General features: G+C 42.1%; 2 protein-coding genes across 3 annotated transcripts; one reads left to right on the forward strand and one right to left on the reverse strand.

The window, feature by feature from the left end:
• Positions 1 to 1,912: 1,912 nt before the first annotated feature.
• LOC308315071 (spastin-like) lies at positions 1,913 to 4,870 on the forward strand (the record flags this gene model as incomplete). Its single annotated transcript, XM_080762899.1, has 3 exons — positions 1,913 to 1,923; positions 3,379 to 4,408; positions 4,859 to 4,870. 3 exons carry the CDS (start codon positions 1,913 to 1,915, stop codon positions 4,868 to 4,870), a joined length of 1,053 nt encoding a protein of 350 aa, XP_080619025.1.
• Positions 4,871 to 5,624: 754 nt separating this feature from the next.
• tbc1d25 (TBC1 domain family, member 25) lies at positions 5,625 to 16,384 on the reverse strand. 2 transcript variants are annotated; one of them, XM_080764101.1, is made up of 7 exons: positions 16,194 to 16,384; positions 15,361 to 15,473; positions 13,468 to 13,622; positions 13,239 to 13,366; positions 12,507 to 12,695; positions 11,622 to 11,897; positions 5,625 to 10,793 (listed from the first exon to the last, which is right to left on the reverse strand). In XM_080764101.1, exons 1-7 carry the CDS (start codon positions 16,281 to 16,283, stop codon positions 9,084 to 9,086), a joined length of 2,661 nt encoding a protein of 886 aa, XP_080620227.1. In that variant the 5' UTR covers positions 16,284 to 16,384; the 3' UTR covers positions 5,625 to 9,083. The 2 variants fall into 2 exon arrangements, with proteins under 2 accessions (XP_080620227.1, XP_080620226.1); XM_080764100.1 differs by having other exon boundaries at positions 13,170 to 13,366.
• Between the last annotated feature and the right edge of the window lie 752 nt (positions 16,385 to 17,136).

Consider the following 17,136-nt stretch of genomic DNA (forward strand, 5'->3'; position numbering starts at 1 on the left):
TGTGTGGCAGGTGTCAGAATAGACAACAAAAGACCTCTAGATGATCTTCCACCATGTCTTCACCTCCTCCTAGGACACTCTAGGACTAGACTAGAGGGTGATGTTTAAATGTCCAAATGTCAGGAAATTGCAGTGGCTCAAACCCTGTCCATATAAAGTTTACTTGTATTAATAATAAACTAACATGGTTCATATATTTTATATTGCACAGTATTTTTGCACACTTTGCATGTTTGTACAACAATGCACATTTACTTGTGTTAAATCGTTGTGTTGAATTTTGTTCCAGGGCTTAGTTATGTATTGGTTAGTAAGTAGTGATGCATGCTTTAAACTTGGGTTTTACAAAATGGGACTTAAAAAACTGAAGAAATTATCAAACATTATGTGCTGGAAGGGCTTGTCAGTTCCTTAAAGCAGGAAGCAAGGTGTTTATGCAAAGACAGCAGATAGAGCTATAACTATATGTGAGCATGCTGATGAATGATGACGTTCAGTAAACGCATACTTGACTCCCTGCAGTGAAAAATAATTTGGTTGACTGTAGCAGTTACTCGAAATCACTCTGAATCCAATGCTAAACGTTTGCCATTCACTGCTGTCATAAGTCTACTCAATACCGTTTTGTTTATAGCGGGGCTTGAACCGGTGACACTGGGACCCCGAGATCCGTACTTCCCCTTCCTAGAAGCTAGTTTTAACATTTCAGTGCTTTTTGAAAATATTCAGATACATTATCGCTTGCAGCAGGATTGTACATGCAGCTGAGTTAGAATTGCATCCATTCCCTTCCCTTTTCTCTCCTTTTCTCTGCTTTTCTCTTCTTTTTTTCTTCTCCCCCCTTCTTCCCCCTCCATTTTTCTTCTTCCCCAGTTGGGAGAGCGTTAGACTGAAGATCTAAAGGTCCCTGGTTCGATCCCGGGTTTCGGCAATTTTCTTCCGTGTTTTCTGAGCAGTTGTTTTGGGCCAGGATCAGCTCATGACTTTATAGCCTTGCATGAATTAAGTTGCATCAACACTACATTATTGACAATCATAGATGTGCAGCATGTGCTTGACTTAAGCTTTTTTGTATCTGATGATAAATAGTCTTGTGGTCATTTCATTAGCTTCGGACTCGGAGACCCAGGCGGAGGCGATACTGGACAGACGTGAACCAGCCACTGACGGACTTAAAGGAGGCTTCATTTATTGACCATTCACGGAAGGAGGGCTTCATTAACCGACCATTCACGGGGCTACAGGCTTAATTTATTGACCATTCACTTTCACTCCCTTCATTAACAGGACAATGATATAGATTATAGCCGTATCCTCCGCATTTGAGGACCACTAAAATAAAAGATAAAAGTCTGCTGCGCACAAGTGATTCATTTAATTACCAACACCTGTGGAGATCGGTAGGCTACAGTCTGTGGATGTCACCCATTCATATTCAGCGTCATTATGTCCACGTCCAACCACTGTGTCTGTGAATTAAGCGTCACAACTGATTTATTTAATTAATTTACATGTGGAGCGTGACTCAGTGTGCTGATCTTGCCATGCCAGCCAGCAGCCACTGTGAACTAAGCTCAATGCGTCATAGGCTATGACGCATTGAGCTTTAATAGTCCACAATAAATCAGCTATGACTCATAGCTGCGTGCTTGTTTATTTGAATTTCTTGGTGTAATAATAACCTCCTAATGTTATTAGTGGCAGCAGAGCAAAATAATGGGGACTTATAAAATAGGGGTTTCATTCTCTACATAAATAGCATTATTGATTTTACATACACTAAAAGCTGGACATAGCTCCTCAAAATCAAAAAATTACACCCAGCCAGATTCGAACCAGGTTTGCTACGGTCACGATGCAGACTGCAGAGCAAGTTGACTCTTGTGTTAATTGTCTCCACCAGGCCGAAGGCATGGGGGGAGAGTATGTTTTGCACGCTGTCCGCCCATTACCAGCTAATCTCCGGAACCGTTAACCCAGTCGATGCCAAACTTTGCACACACACTCCCTAGATGCCAACGAGGAACCTCTGCCCAAATTTTTCCAGAACGGCCTGTTATAGCGCCACCAGGAGGCCGACTTTTGTAAAACACATTTACTCCTCCAGATTTTGTCCAAAAATCCCGCAAATCGTTACACAGTATCTCTATAGTCATGTGCTCAAGACAGATCTGTCCGATATTTCATATTCCATCCAAACATTGGCAAAGTTTGCAGGATTGGCCCGTTTTGAACAAAAGGCCTGAAATCATGAACGCAGCATGGAATTTATGTGAAATCCTTCACACACTTTCCTACTAGGCGTAAGAACAAATGGCACCCTTTTCACATTGGCCTAATTATAGCGCCACCAGGAGGCCACAACCTGACCTGGCCTGGTGGAGACCTGTGCCCAGAGGGCCACTTTTTGTAGTTCACATCTGACGTACAATGCTTCTGACAACTGACAGTAGACCTACAGTAGGCTACCGCTATGATGCTGGTACCGCTCTACACGGATTTGCTCACTGGTTGAAACGCGTGTCACTTTAAAAAGTAACTTTATTTAGCAGTTTTTCATCCTCTGCACGCATCTGTAACTTTTAAGCCCAAACTCGGTCAGTCGCATAACAACAGTTTTCGTTTGTGTACAAACACAAACCAGAGCTGTGACACCATGTGATGTCAGAGTCAGACCACACCTCACCACAAGGACATAAATTGAAATTTATTAAACCTATTCACTTTTTCATTTACGCTTATGGAAAAATTACTCCCTAACATGTTGTTCAGGAGGATTCAACATCACTTTGAAACACTGATACAGTGTTATGTGTATTTTGTTTATTTTATATTCACCCCTTGGATTATTGCAAACGTGCATGGACGTCTGCAACGTTACAGCTGTGGAAAAATGAGAACTCCCACTGACTCGACTGTGTGTTTCAATGCAAGAGAACCATGTCCACCTACAAATGTAGGTAGGAACAGACAACAAGCTGCAGACAACTGCAACGTTATAATAAGCCATAATGCGAAGGCGGTCAAATGCATATATCTGGCATTAAGAATCGATGAAGATAATACAGGTGTGAAGGAAGAGGCTTGTCAGTGGTACAAGAAAGGCATTGCAGAGCTTGAAAGAGGTATTGCAGTTGATGTTGCAGGACAGAGAGGGCTGTATGATCAGACAAAGAGTCTTCAGGTTAAAATGGAGACTAGACTCACCATGGTAAAAGAAAGACTTGCTGTCTTGGAAGCTACAGTGAAATCTAAGAGAGAAAACTATCCTCATAGTGTCTCAAACAATCCTCCATCCCAGCCTGGACTACAAAGCCAGTCTGGAGTAGGCGCTGGCTGTGCACCATGCAATCCCAACAAACCCTCCACTACTTTCAGATCTGCTCCAGGTCCCGGATCCAATGACGTTAAGGTCACTCAACAAGGGAGAAAAGTGCAAATTGGAAAATCAGGTATAAAGCAGCCCCAAAAGATGGACATGAAAAAATTTAAGAATGTGGACAGTACACTGGCCAAATTGATTCTTAATGAAATTGTTGACAGTGGCACGACTGTGCGCTTTGGAGATGTTGCTGGGCAGGAACTGGCCAAGCAAGCACTCCAGGAAATTGTCATCTTTCCTTCATTAAGACCAGAGCTGTTTATTGGCCTGAGAAGTCCAGCCCGTGGATTGCTCTTATTTGGTCCTCCAGGAAATGGAAAGACAATGTTGGCTAAAGCGGTTGCAGTGGAGTCAAATTCTACATTCTTCAACATCAGTGCTTCCAGTTTGACCTCTAAATATCTGGGAGAGAGTGAGAAGCTTGTCCGAGCATTGTTTGCCGTTGCCAGGGCATTACAGCCTTCAATCATCTTTATTGACGAAATCGATAGCCTGCTTTGTGCAAGAAGTGAAGGCGAACATGATGCCAGTCGACGATTAAAAACAGAGTTCCTGGTTCAGTTTGATGGTGTGCAGTCAGAAGGAGATGAGAGAGTGTTGGTAATGGGGGCCACCAACAGGCCTCAGGAGCTTGACGAAGCAGTACTCAGGCGCTTTGCAAAGAGAGTCTATGTGACTTTACCAAATGAGGAGACAAGATTCAAGCTGCTAAGAAATCTTTTGGGAAAGCATGGGAATCCAATTAACAAAACAGAGATGGCTCATTTAGCACAAGTGACTGCGGGCTACTCAGGAAGTGATCTCACTTCATTAGCCAAAGATGCTTCACTTGGGGCAATTAGGGAACTGGGACCAACACAAGTCCAGAACATGGCTGCTAGTAAGGTGCGCAACATCCAGCTAAAAGACTTTGAAGATTCATTGAAACGTATAAAACCCACTGTCCATCCACAGACTCTTATCTTGTATGCACGATGGAACAAAGACTTTGGCGACACAGCTTTTGGCTCAGAAACAACAAGGAGGGTTAATCAGCAGAACTGTTTTGTTTTGTCTTTTGCACTTATATTTACTTGTATTGTATGGTATTGTATTGCATTGTACTGATAATAGGTCTATGTTTTGTATTGATAGTCATTATTATAGATCACCATTTTACCAACCTGCTCAGGGACTACAGAAGAACATTTTCTCTTTGCTAACTGGCTCAGTGATGTGAACTGAAATTTTGATTAATGTGCATAATTGTTAAATAAATATAAAACTACATTAAACCCTGAAGACATATCTCACACAGCACAATGCATGAGTAGGACTTGAACATGTTTATTCTGCAATCTGCATTACCCAGGGCCAGGGCTCAAACCCACAACCTTTAGGGCAAAAAATAAGTATTGGAAACGGCTGTGAATAATTGGGTAGAATGCTGAGGGATTGTGGGTATGATAGTTTGACTATTTATGTTGCATATATCAGATTCCAAACTAATCCAATATAAAAATTGGCTGAAGAGAGGGTAAATGGGCGCAGAGCCCCAGAGTAAGATAGTTACAACTCCGTTCACTTCATGGGGCCAATCTAATGGCGGCTCTTCTACATAGACGTCTAGACTATTGGCGAGAAGCATTATGCGAAGAGTGAGTTGGCAGAATGCACTGGACTCAGGCTTTAATGATCTCAAATCCCTTTAAAAGGGTCATGTTGCACACATGCCTAAAATTGCTGTTATTTGCGCCACCCTCATTAAAAACGATACATTGCAAACTCCAGGCTTCATGAACAGCGCTCAGTTTTATGCCCCCTCAATGTCGTAACTCTGTCTTACTCTATGGCTCTGGATAGGCAAACCTCATGTCAACACTCATGTCAACATGACTCACCATAAGGATATAAGTTCCCAATGCAGCTACGCCCAAATATGGAGTGTGTCATGGCATCAGCCACGAACAAGATATGGGCATAATTATCAGCATGCTCATATGCATATGGCCATACAGATGACTGACAACTCTAGATGTGAGGGCCGTGTAGCAGCGCGAAACTCTAGTATAAAATAATTCAGCTCACCTCATAGAACTAGGGTATAGGAATTATCAGTAAAATGTTTTATGATAGGAAATATATATATGTTATATTCGAAGATTAATAAACTTGCAAGTTTCCTTTTAGAGTCGAGTGTTCCTTAACTGTGGCTTAGAATCGCATTATTCATCTTTTAAAAACTTACATTCTTCAGAACATCTGAGGACAGAAAACAAAGAGCATTTAGTTTCTTGTGTTGATAAATAGTACATACAGTACATTGATCCAAATGGGTCAATCAAGAACTTTGAGCATTCCTTTTGCAAGCCAGTTGCATGGAACAGAAATGTATTTGTATACAATACACAATCAATGATACATTAGTGTATGTTTAAAAAGTGTATCTTCTGTGCACATATAATTTAAGAGTACATTTTGAGTTTGTACAAATGCACATATTGCTTGCTTTTAGTGCAGCAAGTTTCATCAATTGATTCTAAAATTTTAAATACTTATTATTACAGTACATACTATGATACAAAACAATGAGACAAAACAAACTAATAATCACAATAATCACAAGGCCATCTCAATGAAAGTCAATTCAGTCCTTGCTTTAAAGAGAAGCAGGCCTGTGTGTGTCCAGCATTGTGGCAATTAGAGTTCTGACATGATCACTTTTGCTGCCCATCTCCAGCATTCTGAATTCCAGGCTGAATCAAATGTATTAAGATGTATTTAAACATTTAAGCCCTATATATGTCATGACGAATCGCGGAAATAGCCGATCTACAAGCTTTACAACGTGTCTCATCGCGACGCAAACTTGTAGATCAGCTATTTGAGCATTGTTTTAAATCAATTATGCCTATGACATGCCTAAAATATGGACGAAAAATTGAAAATGGTTAAAACAGACAGGGACAAACAAAAATATGGTAACTGAAAGAATAAATGTGCAATCCAACAAAAGGCAAGAAATTTATGTTGAGAGCAGCTACTGTACATTCCAGTAATTCACCAAATAACAGATCTGCTAACTTGTTCAATACACCAACTAATTTGATCCTACAATAGCACTTTAGAATATAATGGCAAGTTGAAGAGTATGTGCATAAAATACATAAATGAAGGCTACTTGTTCACAACTGGTGACGAGGCACTTTTCTGCCAAAGGTTGGACATACTAGGCTGATATTTTTTATTTTCATGGCACATACTAAAAGTTGTGCCATGAAAGTTTTTACAGTAAAGAAAGCGTGATGAGATGGAGAATGTCTAAACATTCACATGTTTGACATAAATTAAATTTTATGTGGGTGCCTGGTCCAGAGATCTGTAGAACTTTACACTAGCCGTTGCACTGCAAAGTTAATATCAAGACTTAAGAGAATCACATAAGCTTCAGTAACTTTGTTTCAACATACTGCAGCTGCAGTACTTAAAGCATATACACATCTTAAGTTTCTTTGGAAAAAATAACTTTGGATTGCACATTAAACCGTAACAGACAGGAACAAAACAACTGTCTTTGGGAAGTAGTAATCCTTGACTGAATAAAAGGGATGGATAACATACTTTACAATGAATACTGAGGTTAGTTAGGGTGTGCAACATCCCAGGTGATCATCATACGTTATACAGACCAATAATCTGGACAATATAGTCCTGCTTTCAAATATATTCATACTGTAACTTAGTTAAGATAGAAAAGTCCTGGGATGTATTTCAAGAAGTAGATTGATATTAGTTTGACTCTAAGGGCCGATTCATACTCCTATTTTACCGCTGTTTCGGCGCTGTAGTGCCGAAATGATTTCGGCTCGTCAGAAATTTTCAGTAGCACCGAAGAGCCGACTTTAGGACGGTACCCGCCCCCCCGAACCTCAAATGACGTCAAATTGTAGGCTCTACAGCGCCGAACCGACTTTTATTCGGCTCTAAAATAGGAGTATGAATCGGCCCTTAGACTCAACAAATCTTAGAATTCTGAAACCAGGTGTTAAGGTCAAATACTGATTGATTCAAAAGAAACTTCAAACAAGTCTACTGACCTGTTTGAAGTCAAATGGAATTGATAAAAGATTAGTACATAATGTACTTCTTAAAATACTTCCAACACTTTATCAATGATATGGTAGATAGATACAGACATGAGTCATCATGAGTCATCATCTATGCAAGTTCAGCTCAAGGTTATACCACTTTCATGTCTGTTCACAGCCAAAGACATGAATGTGAACATAGCCAATGTCAGGAGAAGCTAACATGTAGCTAACAAAATAGATCATTTTTTTAAACGACGTGGTCTGGATAAGAATATACAGTATGAGCTGTACTGTATGTACTACCATGTTGTTCCTGAACTCCCCTATGCAGATACACCACTGGTTTAGAGTTTATAAACTGACTAAACAAAACTTAACAGACACTTTTGTGACTTAACCAAAACAAATAACTTGTAATCAAAGTTAAAGCAACAGAGGCTAAGTGCACTATATGGTTAGCCATTATTTGTCCTCATTCAAAAAAACACTTGCAAAAAAAGAAAAACACAACCAAACTATCAGTAAGAGAAGTCTCATATCAGGGGTGACTGGTGGCTCAGCCAGTTAGTGCACAGACTCACATGAGCCACAGGTACCCAAGTTCAAATCCGACCCCCAGTCATTTCTCTCCTGCCCTTGGTTTTCTGCCACTTCTCCTATCTAAGAAATAAAGCATAAAAAATGTTGGAGGGGGGGATGATGTATTAAAAAGTCCAATATTGCAGAGTCTGTTTTACATGGGAAAACCTGTAGAAAAAGCCAAGAAAAATGTTGCCATGTGTTTCCGGCTGTAAAAGTTTTAGACAATCCTCTTGAGTAGAAGTTCCTCAGAGGGACTGTCTCTATTATTTAGTTCAGGTGGCACAAGTCCTTTAGTTTACATTTCCCACAAGTGCCTTGATTAATAGTCCTTTATTCAGAAAAAGAAATAAATATTTCTGTATGAGCATACCGCTTCGGTTGATAATGCCTAAATTGTAAATTGTTATAATATTTGAAAGTCAAAAAAGACCAAAAAGGTTAGGGAGTATATTCAATAGCATGGAAGAAAAACCAATAAATAACCAAGATAATTATGGTAATAATAAGAAATACATTACTTGGGAGCATAAATAAACCGGAGAAAATAGTTTTAGCCCATATAACTATGTTTTAGCCCCATCAAAGGGACACCCTCAACAAAGGACAGGCATCTCCAGTAAGCCACTTTATACTTTGTTGCACGACATGGCATGCAACCAAGTGTGCAACCAAGTATAACTCAAGGGTAATAGTAGTTTATTGGGTTCAAATGTCATTTGATATGGATTTCTTCAAGCCAATTCTGATATTTTGGAGAGCAGGAAGGCCGATTTTCTGTCTATCTCAAAGATTCTAATATTTATAATGAACTTGGTACCCAAAAAGGCATTGGATTTCACGGTTCTGCGAGGTGTTTCATTCTCGTCAGGCAATTTTTCTTATTACACTGGAATAATTAACATCTTTATCAACAATGTGCATAATTATATATTTAGAAACAATACTTTGAAAAAGAAAAACGGTGTGCATAAGAAAAAACTGCCACATGGGTGCCCTTAGCCGCCAATCTTGAAATACATAAAGCAAATATCAGGCCATTTGTGAAGGAATCAGGAAGAGGGTGAATAGGCTTCTGGGGATGGAATTGTGGTAGCAAGGTTGTTGTACGTGGAATTTGGAGACAACAGGTGAGGGGATGATAAAGGGGTGAAAAGGGGTCTGCCAGAGGGGGCCAGAGAGGGGGAAAGTGGAGCAGCAGTCGCTGTGGTCGGGGAGTCAGAACTGACCTCGTCCCCTTCCTCCGAGTCCCACACTTCACTATGCAAGTAGTCCGCGAACAACGCCTTGGCCCGCTGAAGCACCCGGCCGAGGTTGTGTCGTCGGACGAGCCGGTCAAAGTGCATCGCTAGCTCATTGTAATCCAAACTGTTTTTGATGATGTGGTCTCGATGCTCCAGCAGGATGGATAGGCACAGGAACAGCATGAAAGGATTCCCTTTTCCGAACTCTTGAGGCGGAGGCAGAGAGCACGGTTTAATAATGCTGGCGCTCTCTGACTTGGTAGAGTTGGTCATATTGACGGAGGTGTTGGGGGATTTGTTGCAGAGAGAGGGTAATGAAGGGCCTCTACCAAAGGACAAGATGGGTGACGACAGCAAAGATCTACTCTGAGAGTGGGACGTTGACGGAGAAGCGGCAGAGGTTTTTACAGCGGGGTTAGTGGGAGAATTGGCTCCAATATTGCCGAGCACAGGGCCAAAGGGGGCCAGTCCTCTTGGGGTTGTCTCTGGTGAGGCAGCTACGCCATTGGTTACAGTTGGGTACTTTTCTGAAGGAGATTCTGGCGAATCGCCTGGCCAGCTTGAGGGTGAGGCCGAAAAGGTAGGGGATGGAGACGAACTCGTCTTCCAGTTGGTTAAGCCTCCGGGGAACAGGGAAGCTGGGGATACCAGTCCATTAGAGGAGTTTCTCCCCTCAGTTTCGGGAGAGGAAATAATGTGGTTGTTTATGAGGGGCACTCTTTCACCGGGATCCTCCTCACTGTCCATTGTGGACTGGCGGCTTGGGGCGGCCGGCTGAGGCTGCGAGGTTTCAAACTCCAGGGCTTCCTTTGGCGGGTCAGCATCCTCCATATCAAAGCTATCGTCATTTCGGGCGCTGTAATATTTAAAATCCCCATAACTAGCTTGTTTCTCCAAAGGAGAGGCCAGTGAGACTGCCTTTTCCTTTACCACACAGGATACGTTACAATCTCCATCACCTTTCCTGTCAACTCCTCCGTCTGGCCTCGTGTTTTTTGGCTTCCTGCCTCCATCCAGTTCCTCCCTGGAAGGCCTCAGCATGTGCCGTCTGCGATGCCGTTCTTTTTCCTCGTCCTCGTCTTCATTCCCGAGACAGCCCTCGACCATCGAGTCCTTCGCCGTGCACGGCATGGTTGCATCGTCCGTCTCCAACGGAGGCCCCAGGAGTTCCGCCTCCGTCTCGGGAGGATCGGGGGGCAGAGAGCTCCACGTCACCTCCAGCATCCTGAGAGCGTCGTCGAAGGCGAACTCCCGCTTGAGCTCTAGGAGCAGCCAGCGGTAGCAGAAGAAGAGGTCGTCAGCGCCGCGAGAAACCAGGTAGGCGTAGAATTCAGGGTCTGAGTACTGCAAGAGCAGCTTCAGGTGCTGGAACTTAACAGACATGAGTTGCCCATCGGGGCGGAAGTTCCCCTCCAAGCGTTTCATGATGCCACAGAAGCAAATGAACGCGTGGGCCTCGTTGTCCATGACGGCAAGTATTGGGGAGGCGATGTCGCTCATTCCTTGACAGTACGATATCTGAAAAAGAAATTCTGATTACAACAGAGGCAAGACTAAATCTAGATTTTACGAGCATCAACAAAACCTTACCGATGGCTGAAATCATGGGTTTTTATGATTCCTGGCGAGCCCAGCTAAGCCGGAGGCACAATGGAGGATTTGAACTCCACTCTCCAGGGTGGTCGGCAGGGACTTCACCCAGACACCCCGTGAGGGACAAATATTTAGTTATAGATTATATATTTTGATGTTGTAAAACTTTAAATCACCATAATGTTCAGTGATCATAAGTCATCATGGAATAAGTCGGTTGAAATGTGAACTCTAATATGAACACCTGATCCTGGCTGACCAGCCACACACTGAGTGGCACAGTACCCAGCAACCCAGTTTGCATGCAGAGGTACTGCCTTGCTGTGCCTTGCCTTCCTGCCAGTCTGACCTAAATCTGCCACCTGATTCCCTTGGCTGTACTGTGGGGAAATAAACCCAGAATTCATATGGAAATCATAAGCACAGATAGAGGCTGCAGAAAATCTTGTTGTAGTTTAGAGGAAATAACTGCAATTCAGTAGAACTGGAACCCAAAAGTGGATGGAGAGTGCTCCGACAGGGTTATGGATAGAGAACCAACATCTTACCACTTTAACCCTGGTGCCCCAATTTGGGGCATGTCAATATAGGCAAAAAGTAAAATACAAACGTTATGAAAATATTTCAAAAATAGGACAAAACTCACAACAGGTTGTTGCGATGTGATGGGCTGTGAGCTTGTAGATTAGAATGTTTGTGGTTAAGTGGTTAAATGCACAAAGAATCTAAAACAAATGAAATTGCTTTACACACCTGTGGGTGTGTGATGGCAAACGTTGTGAGTAGGTCTGTGAGAGCAGTGAGGTGAGGGCTATCCTCCGAGCCGGCGTAGTATGGATGGGCACGGTCCGTCCTCAGGACATCCTTCAGAACGTTCCCCCGGATGAATTCGAGGTCCTCGGGGCTGACCCTAACAGCCCACTCTCCCTTCAGCTGGTAATACTCTCTGGTCTTCCTTTTCATGTAGTCCATCCTCTCCTGTCCGCTCAGTCCGTCAGGGTACACGTTGAGAAGATACCGCCACACCACCTGGTGCGACAAAATGAGATTCAGGTTACATAATTGCCATGTTGTGACAAGACAAGACAGTGGTAAAGATGTCATTTTCTATGACATGAAATAACATTAACTATTGCAGTTAAGTCTATTTTGGGGAACCTTAGGGGAATATAAACGGAACCAAACTGTAGGAAAACAATGTTGTATATGTGTAAGTATTTAAAATGTCTGTGTAGAAACAAGAAAAAAGCAGGCCACAACTGATCCATACTGACCCAAACCGCACCAATGATTCACCATGCAAGTCCAACCAAACGGCTGTGAGTAGTTGCATGAAACCATTATCCCCAATGGCAGTTGCAAGGAGTTGCATTGGTGCGGTTTGGGCCTAAACAACAAACTACTCTGCTCATATCACCCAGCCCCTTGCAGCAACTCAACTCCCAAGGGATGTCAGAGCGAGGGATACTAGGGTGATATAAGAATATAAGTCTGTAATTGGGGGGAGCTTCTATTAATTATTGATAGTGTCTTGAAAAATACATGCTAGCAAAGAATCAGCTGAAAATAAGAAAACATATGACACACACTGTAGAACCTGGGTGGGTATGGAACAGGCAAAGAGCACAGGTCAACTACCTTTCGTAGTGAAGGCTCCACACCACCATGATAGATGCGTAACCTTAATTCTTCAGGTCGTGTCAGCTGGCCCTGTCCATTAAGGTAACTGTGGAACTCAACGTCACTCAGGGGTGGCTTGAAAGGCTTGATCTCCTCCCCATAAGACCAACTCAAGGCCTGTTGGACTTTGGACAAGGTCCGGCCCATCTAGACACAGAGAGTAAAAGACTGAGTGTGTAGTGAGTCACTGTGCGGTGCAGAGTATAGCCTGATAGATACCAGAATTTTGGGTTTGATGGCAACCGATTAGCAATGTTCTGATCGACAAAAAAATGTAATAATAATTTAAATTTCTATTTAATTACAAGTAAACAAAAAATATATATAATCACCAATCACTTTTTGACATTTCAAATAATTAATTTAAGTGCTGTATTTTAAAAGAACATTTAACTGAACTTAACTAAACTAAAGTTTTCTCCAAAAGCTGGTAGATCTGCTATTTTTTCTTCTTTACAAAATGTTCACCTATAATCACATGCCCAAAATAGGGCCACTAGGTTGAAAGTAGCAAAAAATCAGGACATATCGGCTGCGTCACTGCAGCCGATATGTCCGGATGAAACAGATAGATCGGCCAGGCAGTAGGCACTAGTGCAGAGGACAAGCTGAGCAAAGGACCTGACTCAATGCTGCAGTGAGCGGCTGGTAAAAGAGCTGGCTGACTGGCTGAGGAAGGTCATCAGTAACCTGGGACAACAAGGACTGGGTGAAGGGGAGAGCAGCAGAGGTCAAGGACTTAGTCTTCTCCCCAGGAAGCTGCTCCGAGCCGATCACTTCTTTAGGGCTGATGATGTCCCAGTCTTCCATAACGGGACCTGGAAATGGACAAAATAGTCAACAGATGCAGTAGGTTAGATACCGGTACTCTAAATGCGACCTTTCCACTTTGGATATAAGACAATATGTGTCCTCTTACTATCTTCTGAGGGTTTGATGTCCATCTTAAGCTGTAGATAGGGCTTCGCTGCACTGACAAATGCAGCGTCCAAATCCCAGTCAGACAGGAGGGAAAGATATGCTTCCACACCGCCCCGATCACGGGACAAGTAACTGATCCCAAAATGTTGCTTCCTAAGCAGAAAACAATAAAGGAAAATGGTTGCAAAGCCTGGTTACTAGCCAGGCTGTGACTGACAGGCTTTTCACATCCAACATTCGATACTCAGCCTAGCTTGAGCAATGAACCCTCAGCAAGCAGCACAGAAATACGCACACCGACTTCACCAGTCCCTCACCGTGGTACAGTGGACACCTGATACCTCTGTCTGTGCACCTATTTTTCCCCCAAAACTGGCCACCTCAGAAACCAAATGGACCCATAAGGGACCATCGGTTGTTTGGACTTTTAGATCTGAAATATAAGGGTGCACTAAGGCGATATCTATAAACTCAGAAAGCGTCGGACTCGTAACAGAACCGCCATTTTTATTTTTTAATATTTATACACGTTTATTTAACAGGGACAATACAAAAAACAATGTATCAAGTTATAAAAACATGAGACCGTTGCGTTTTACATATGGTGGCTAATTGGCTCATTTGCAACCCCAGTCCCTGGTTAAGGCTCATTCATAGTCTGGATTTTCGGTGGCGAGGTGACCACCAAACTACACCATGACGTCACGAGCTGCGGTGGCCCCCGCCCTTCTCTGTTTTTACTCACCACCGCTCAACATTATTTCAACTCCGGTGGTCAGCTCACCACCGGAAAGGTGGACTGGTCACCTCACCATCGAAAATCCAGACTATGAATGAGCCTTTAGGTCTTTCTATACAAATTTGAACTACCTTAACTAAAAACGATCGTTTGCAAAAAATACATGTAGATGCATCTAATCTAATAATATATTATACTAAGCCATATACCGTACTAAAGCATAGTTTAAATGGTTTTACAGTTGCTCATTTGAGACAGCAAACTTTTTCCCCCACATACTATGTATTATTTCACACAACATAAACACATTTTCTATAGAAATTTCTGCAAAAATTGCAATATTCAATTCAGTGCCCAGAGGTCTCAGGTGCCCACTGTACCAGTATCCCTCCACATTAACGGGAGCCAACTTACTTGAAGTGGAAAACTAGATAGAGAACAAAGTGTGTTCATCAATGTATATACTTTATAGCAAAAGGCTGATGCACACCTCAAAAGGCTGGTGACAGGTGCGTAGGGCAATAGAGCATATCATGAAAAGGGTATCTTTGAAAGACAAAGAAGAGGTCCCGCACACTGTCAGACACTTGCTCATGTTGCTCTTTATTAGGTCGACGTTTCGGTCGCTTATCAGGACAGACAAGTGTGCGGGGTGACTATATACTAAAACATTACATGAACAATTAAACAGGGTACACAAATAGAGTAAAAACCTACTTTGGGATTACTTATCAGCTGATTAATGATTAACCCATTAAGCATCTGTGACTGTTTATATTTTTGCATTGGATATTTAAAAACAAAATAGCATTGTACAGTACAAGCTCACATTGAAAGTGCAAAAAAGGATGAGATCTTGTAGAAAAGAAAAGATAAAAAGTTAGTCTTTTTAACTTTTCTATAAGAGTGCCTTAATTGGTCTCATCCTTTTTTGTATCAATTCTATCACCCAGTTGTACAAAAGAGCCAAACAGATGCGCTCCTGCAGTCCTGCTTCTCTTTTTTCCACATTGAAAATTGTGGAAAGATTTGGAATTACAAAAAACGTTTGAGAACTACTGATTTTGAAGGTATTTGTATAATCTGCCTCAGGTCTTAATGGGTTACCATGTGCAGCAGCAGCACCACAGGCAAGCCATCCATCTCTCTTACCCATTTAAGTCAAAGGCTCGGATGAGTATGTGCTGTAGCACCTCCAGTGACGTTATTTGTGGATCCACAGCAAATGAGCGATACTCTGCTGCAGGAAGTGCCCCATCACATTTCTGCAAAGTGTTGAGAAATAATCCTTAAAAACCCTCCACTATTAAACTGCCATATTTTATACAAAAACACTTAGTTATTATAAAGAATAACAGATATAACACTTATGGGTCACCACATCTGCATGGCAGTGCATAGCACAAGACATGGGCAAAGTAAAGTCATAACTTCAATAACACTGGAGCTGTTGACTCATAACATTGCAATTAAGTGGTATCAAATGGCAAATAAATGTGTCAGGGACATTTTTATTCAAGTAATTTCTAACGAGAGTATCTATTCTGAAGCCAACTAGACTTGGATGGTTTGACGACATTATCACAGCAACATTGAATTATAATTAATATCCACATTTGTGGATAGTAAGTAAGTAAGTAGGCTATTCAACGTTATACTGAGATGAACAAACACTGCATCTCCCAAAGGGGTTCACAGTCAGACGTCTCGCACAGACATCATCATTCACACACGGAGAAGATGACGTCCACGTCCACTGTCGCGGTTGATGTTAACAGCTGGTACATACCTACCGAAATAACAAATAGATGTGCGATCCGTTTGAATTGAACTCAGACAAATCTACCATCAAATTAGAACTTGTTTCGTGACTGGTGTCAAAATAACACCATGATGTTTAATTATTAGACAGGCTTTCCAACACAGACAGCACTACTGTGCGGCCATCACTGTGTGTAACACACAGGCAATGCTCTTCTTCTTACCTTGACTTTCACTCGCACCACCCCCCTCTCCTCCTCGCCAGCCATTGTAGACGCTTGAAAACACGATCGTTGTGTATCACTTGTATTCATTCTTCCACCATTAAATTACAGACATTTTGATCAACAATGGGACGAGATGTAGCAGTTCATGTTTCACTTCTGTAGCTGTACTAGCTCTCTTTTCGCCCAGCAGCAGCAGATAGAGGGAGTTCCTTTCAATACACTTGTTTCCTGCGTTTTATTCTGCCTTCACAATAAAAGCTTTTAACTTTTTTATATCTATGGTTATCCTGTTCATCTGATCTGCGCACGCGCAATATCTCCATTTGGACTACATGGCATGCGCAGCAGCGATTGGCCAGGGCCAGCGTCTATGCCAGGCTTGACACACAGCATCAGCATCTATGAGGGCCCAATCTGAGAACCCATCGTCAAAAATAAAGGAAAAACAGCGCCCTCTTTTCCTTTGAATTTTATATTGACGGAGTCAGTCAACGGTCTGTCTCGTTAACTCTGGAATTTATACAGGTTAAACACAAACGCGACTGAGGCAGGCATTGAGCTGTTGACAGAGATGCTAGGAGCACTATAGGATCAGGTCCAGGAGGTCTGAAGGAGGATGAGAGCAGCTGTGCCTCCAAAATAATTGAGGCTACCCTCTAAACTTGATTGCATCTCAATGACAACTAAGCTCCCATTAAATTTTCCTCAGTGCAATGCAATTAGTCTAACATTTATATTAGTGGTGTTTGGATTCAATTAGTCTCTTTTGTAATGTTTGAAACATCAAAACACTAAGCCCACAATTGTAGAGCTTTTCACCATGTTAATGTTAAATACTATCATAATTAAAATGTGTTCCAGTCTCCAGTCATGGTTTCTGGAGATCTGTAAAAAATAAATAAAAAAGATCTAGCTTACCGTGTGCTTGTACATTTTATTT

The sequence above is a fragment of the Protomyctophum bolini genome, assembly GCF_963924005.1.
Source record: "Protomyctophum bolini genome assembly, chromosome: 5".
In the NCBI taxonomy this organism is placed as follows: domain Eukaryota; kingdom Metazoa; phylum Chordata; class Actinopteri; order Myctophiformes; family Myctophidae; genus Protomyctophum; species Protomyctophum bolini.

Excerpts from the sequence above, each read along its gene's own strand:
- tbc1d25 (XM_080764100.1), bottom strand. The coding sequence starts at position 16,283 with ATGAATACAAGTGATACACAACGATCGTGTTTTCAAGCGTCTACAATG. Across the intron at positions 15,474-16,193 it reads TGGTGCGAGTGAAAGTCAAG|AAATGTGATGGGGCACTTCC; the intron begins GTAAGAAGAAGA and ends AACACTTTGCAG. Across the intron at positions 12,696-13,169 it reads TCACTGCAGCATTGAGTCAG|ATGGGCCGGACCTTGTCCAA; the intron begins GTCCTTTGCTCA and ends CTCTGTGTCTAG.